This window comes from Magnolia sinica, chromosome 8 (genome assembly GCF_029962835.1).
Source record: "Magnolia sinica isolate HGM2019 chromosome 8, MsV1, whole genome shotgun sequence".
Classification (NCBI taxonomy): Eukaryota; Viridiplantae; Streptophyta; class Magnoliopsida; order Magnoliales; family Magnoliaceae; genus Magnolia; species Magnolia sinica.
In genome coordinates, this window is record NC_080580.1 from 20,055,972 (window position 1) to 20,061,888 (window position 5,917).

A 5,917-nucleotide genomic window follows, 5' to 3' on the forward strand; every position below is an offset into this window, starting at 1 on the left:
ATTCTATAAACATGTTTGAGGATACATTTGAGACCGTCATATAAGCCTTTTTAACATGTATGGTGATCTATTTAGCCTTTTAAGCATGATAGGCTATCCTTAGGTAACTGTTGCATGAACTGTATACTCTGTACTGATTTTTCTCTTTATGGTAGTGTAATAGTGCTTGAGGAACTACTTACATGTTGTCTATGCAGGATGGCATGTGCACTACATGACTTTGCATGCACCTAGATTGGCTCTAAAAGTCCACACAGTTATTAAAAAATAAAAAGGCTTATGCATAACTACGCATATTTTCTTAGCTACCTCAATGTCACATAGCTGCCACATGTACACTTAGTTTTTTTGAGATGGCAATCATTCATGGTGTGGATGTTTAGGGGTTTTGTAATTTAATTAGGTGCCGTGCTCCCTTAGTAGGAATTTGGTCCAACTCTTAAGAAAGCGCATGAGTACATAAAGAATTCGCAGGTTTCATTATATTACTTTGGGAGCAGTAGTTTTCAACTCTCTCAATAAACTTTTTAAAATCAAGTTGTTTTCGGATATCTTGACCGTGGTCCTCCCCTACTTTTTCCTATGACCTGTTCCACTTTGTTTTTGAAGGTTTTGGAAGACTGCCCTAGTGATCTTAGTTTCTGGTATTGTCACATTTCTAAAGGTGCATGGCCTTTCTCAACTAGAGATCATGGATGGCCCATATCAGATTGCACTGCAGAAGGTTTAAAGGTAATTAAACACTCTTGTGTATCTAATTGATTAGGTGCATGCTTCACTCTTGTGCAGGCTTCACATTTCTAAAGGTGCATGGCCTTTCTGCTTGTGCAGGCTTCACTCTTGTTGTCGCAGATTCCATCAAAAACTGTTGGTGAACCAATTGATGCAAACAGATTGTACGACGCAGTGAATGTCATTCTTTCACTATAGGTCTCTCTCTCTCTCTCTCTCTCTCTCTCTCTCTCTCTCTCTCTCACCCACCCACCCACACACACCCACCCACCCACAGAAGCAAACTAATCCGTTACGATTGTCCCATTGGGGTGATTTTTGGGTGTGGCCCATCCAGCATTGGAATCATCAGATCAACAGTGTGGATCACCAAATGTCAGGGCCCATCCTTAGGTCGTGTATCATGTAGTTCCTTGCCAAGATGTTTTTCTGATGAAAGCTAGTTAATTCCATGGATCGTTTAAATATTTTAAGTTTTTCAATTGTCTCCTTACTTTCAAAGTTATTTTAATTCTACACAGGTTTATATGTTTAATTCCATGCATTGTTTAAATATTTTAAGTCTATTTCATTGTCTCCTTACTTTCAAAGCTATTTTAATTCCACACAGGTTTAAATGTTTTAAGTTTTAGTTTCAGCATGAAGATTTGTATAGGAAGAAATGAGATCGATTTTCAGTTGTTTGATGAGTACGAATCAATTTTTCAATTGCTGAGAGCTCAATTCTTATATATATTTTTCTAAAATGTGGGTTCTATATGGGTTGTAGGAATTCGGATGCCAAGAAGACATGATGTTCTGTGGTGTGTTTGATGGCCATGGCCCTTAGGGACACTATGTAGCAAAAAGGGTCAGAGAATCGCTGCCATCATCTCTGCTTTGCAATTGGCAGGAGACTCTTGCTATGAGCTCAATTACATCAGAATTCCTTTTGGAATCTGATAAAATGCTTAATCGATTTGACATTTGGAAGGAATCCTATTTGAGAACTTATTGAAATGAGTGATTCACTTGGGCAAATGAATCATAACCTTGAAGGTTTGAAGAGTGATCTGAATGAAGTTACTAAGGGAAGGGATTGCCTTGATTCTGAGGTACTTGTCTTGAAAGAGCAGCTAGAAATGGCACAAGCTGTTGCTGAAGAAAATGAAGCAATTGCTATAGAAGGTCGACAGGTGCTTGCTAATTCTTGTTATCATTACCTTATTTCTGATTTTTTCCCCTACTTGTGTCATGTTTGATTCTCAATGTTTTCCCTTTCGATCGCAGATGGCTGAGGCAAGGAAGAACTATGCTGAAGAGGAGGAGGAGGTGAAGCTGTTAGAGAAGTCTGTGGAAGAGCTAGAATATACCATAAATGTATTGGAAAACAAGGTCAGGTCATCAATGGTTACTGGGATATATTCAGAACGTTTCCTGCGTTAGCTTTAATTCACTTAAAAGTTTTCTTAAGTAGCTTTTACTTTCCATTTCTTTTAGGGGGAGCTTGTCAAAGGAGAGGTTGAAAGGCAACGGTTGCAGAGAGAGAAGCTAGAAGGGGACCCTACTGAAACAGTTCATGTGGAAGGTTATGTGGCAGTTCATGTGCATTTGTATCTTGTTTTGAAAACTTTAAATAGACCATTAATTGTTTTGTTGATATTGTGCTGATTGTTGTCTTGATGAATGTTAAATGGGTGAAATATGCACAGGTTCAATCATTTGTTGATTATGATATTGTTAGCTTTGTTTGATAGAGAAGTGAGGTTAAAAACCGAATTTAGCCTCGGTTGATGCCAACAAAGGCTAAATCTATCTTTAGTCTCAGTTTTGCCTCAATTACCTAAACTGAGACTACAACTCTCGTGGTTAAAGGCTTTAGCTTCGGTTGTTGAGAATCAAGGTTAAAAATAGATTTAACTTCAATTGGAGGCAACTGAGGCTAAAATTTAGATTTAGTCTGAGTTGGAAACAATGGAGGCTAAAATTTTGATTTAGCCTCATTTCGAGAAAACTGAAGCTAAAAAGGTTCTTTTAGCCTCACTTGAAGAACCGAGGCTATAAAAGTCATTTTAGCCTCGGTTGGTAAAACTGAGGTTAAAGCCTTTAGCCACGGGGGTTTCAACCTCGGTTTGGATAACTGAGGCAAAACTGAGGCTAAAGGCTTTAGCCTCAGTTTTTAACCTTTTTAGCCTCAATTTTGAACCGAGGCTAAAGCCCCCTTTTCTTGTAGTGCCTCCTGGTATTTGGCACTCGGGCGCTCATGTTTCCACTCGGTCTCGACGTTAGGGCGTCTCTTGGCTACAGAGGTTTAGGGATTTTCACCCAGGGACATCTATGGCGCCCGTATGCTAGAACCAAACATTTTCGGTGTCTCATTTGGCCATCCACGATATGCCTGTGGAGGCTACGGCCCTGATGTCGCTAGGGCGTACAGTAATCATAATGCGAGATGCATGAGTCATACAATCCAGTCATGCATCAATCCTGCGCATACCGAGTGCTCATGTGAGATAACCTTCACCTATTAGGGAGTCTCATAACAACATGCTCAATGACATATGCATGATCACCCACATCTCATAGCAAACATGCAGATGATGCGTATGGGCATGTATCATGATACTATGCTGTCACATACTCATAACCGGTATCAACAACCGGCATCGACAATCGACCTCGACAATGTGGACATTTAACCAACATTGCCCTCAAGGAATGACCCACATAGAGCCAAACATATAATGGGCCCACGGCCTCACACAAAGGCCTGATATACAACATAGTGGGCCTTACTCAAGGGACACATATACACAATAGGCGGGCCCTGCTCATGGGCCTCAAATACATGACATGTGAACCCTACACACGGGTCTCGAATACATCTAATGGGCCATGCATCATGGGCCATGAATACATCACAATGGGCCTTTCTTATGGGCCTAACATACATCATAATGGGCTCCATAGCCTGGTCATCAAATGCATCCCAACGGGCCTCATCGCATAGGCCTCATATACATCATATTAGGCCTTAAACACGGCCTAAATGCACATCACAACGGTCCTCAAATACGGGCCGCATATACATCGCATTGAGCCTCAACAATTGGCCTCAATACTCGGAATCGACACTCGGGATTGGCCTCGATAATCAGCCTCGATCAATAATCGGTCAATCGGCTATAATAATCATAATCGGTAATCGGACACGATAATCGGCCTCGATCGATAATCAATCAATTGGCTATGACAATCATAATCGGTAATCGGCCACTATAATCGGCCTCGATCGATAATCGGTCAATCAGCCACGACAATCATAATCAGTAATTGGCCATGATAATCAGCCTCGATCGATAATCGGTCAATCGGCCACGACAATCATAATCGGTAATCGGCCACAATAATCGGCCTCTACACAAGGTAGGATCTATAGATAAAAACCGATCAACCATAATATAAAGATCGGTCTTCGGCCGTGGTTATATCAAATCTGATAGTGTGAAACCATCTGTCTAGGGTGGATGGGGCCCACTTATTTGGGTTAACCCACGAAGAGAGTGGCCTAACAAGGCCTAATGGGAGGTCACAATGAGGACGTCTAACCGTCATTCCCCATCAATGTGGACATCTAACCAACATTGCTCCCAAGGAGTGACTACATAGGGCCAATCATAAGGTGGACCCATGACTTCACATACAATCATGATGGGCCTCATTTACATCACATCGACCTCGTCATATGGGCCATCTTGTATATCAAATCGGGGTCACACCAATGGGCCTCATATATATCAAGGTGGGCCTCAATAGACGGGCCACAAGTACATCAAAATGGGCCTCAATAATGGGCCTTATATATATCAAATAAGGGTCGCACCAATGGGCCTAACATATATCACAATGGCCGCTTAATGGACCACACCAATGCACAATAGGTGGGCCCTGCACATGCAACAAATGGGCCCCACCAGATAGTCGACGTGGATATAGAATGCATACATCAAGTGGGTCACACATCCCACGGATAGTGTGGATAAGGCATATATCAAGGTGGTCCCCCGTCCCTAGACGGCGTGGATGAAATCATATATCAAGGCAGACCACATGTCCATCGAATGGACAGAGAGTGCGAATACAACACATCATAGGCCTAATACATATCACAATGGGCCTTGCCCATAGGCCTAAGATTCAAGCAGGTGGCCCATCATATGGACCTTAAATATGAGGCAGGTGGGCCCCGCTCATGGGCTAAAAGTACATGATGGGCGTCATGGATGAGCCGCACCAATGGGCCTCAAATGGGCTTGGTCCATATCAAAAATCATTTCAATAGTTGTAGGTGTAACATGTGTATCACTGGACACTATCATTCTATGGGGCACATGGCCACAAATGATGGTCAGCACTGCCAAACATTGCCTAGGTAATTCAGCACCATCCAAACATTTCCTATGTAAATCGGTACTGTCCAAACATCATTCAGCTCATCAGCACCGTCCAAATATTGTCCATCACTGTCCAAACATTTGGATAGTGTGGATGAAACAAATACATCACAGTGTGGCCATATGACAAAACAGGTGGATGGCTTGGAGATAACATACAACAAATGGGACCCACATAACTTGCTGATGTGGCACATCGCCTACATAGCCGGAGTGAGGTACACTAATTAATCTGCACACAGTAGGTGGGTCCCACATCCCTGGACAGTTAGATGGAGTGGATATAGAATAAATACATAAGGTGGGCCACGTTAGACGGCCAAGATGAAACATATATGTCAGATGGCTCCACACGTGTGGGGCCCACAAGAAACGAATGGATGGTGGGATATAAAATATTCCTCTGACTAGACCCACTGTAATTGGGACGTCAACACAGCAGTTATATTAATTAGTGTTTACGTACACCAACCAATCCTTTTCACACGTGGGTCCCATGTGGGGCCCACCATAACGTGTATTTTCCATCCAATCCACTCATAAGGTCACAAGGGCCTGATTAAAGAGGAAAAACAAATTTAATATCGATCCAAAACTTCTGTGACCCAAAACAATGTTTCAATGGTAAACTTTCAATCCACTATAACTTTTGGTGGTGTGGATCACCTGAGCCCCATGTACGGATGATTTTTTGGGGAATCCTAGTTCCCAAAGGGGAGACGTCAAATGCATGGTGTAGATGTATAACATAC

At 42.2% G+C, this 5,917-nt stretch overlaps 1 protein-coding gene across 2 annotated transcripts; it reads left to right on the plus strand.

Annotated features, from left to right (window-relative positions):
* The first annotated feature begins 420 nt into the window (after window positions 1–420).
* LOC131253897 (kinesin-like protein KIN-12D) lies at window positions 421–2,446 on the plus strand. Of its 2 annotated transcripts, none has more exons than XR_009175340.1 (6): window positions 421–474; window positions 610–732; window positions 832–930; window positions 1,502–1,907; window positions 2,002–2,111; window positions 2,218–2,446. XR_009175340.1 is itself a non-coding variant. In XM_058255010.1 (6 exons), the coding sequence occupies exons 4-6, from the start codon at window positions 1,731–1,733 to the stop codon at window positions 2,380–2,382; spliced, it is 453 nt and encodes a 150-aa protein (XP_058110993.1). In that variant the 5' UTR covers window positions 421–474; window positions 610–732; window positions 832–930; window positions 1,502–1,730; the 3' UTR covers window positions 2,383–2,446. The 2 variants fall into 2 exon arrangements, 1 of the variants encoding a protein (XP_058110993.1); XM_058255010.1 differs by having other exon boundaries at window positions 2,002–2,106; window positions 2,212–2,446.
* The last annotated feature ends 3,471 nt before the right edge of the window (window positions 2,447–5,917 follow it).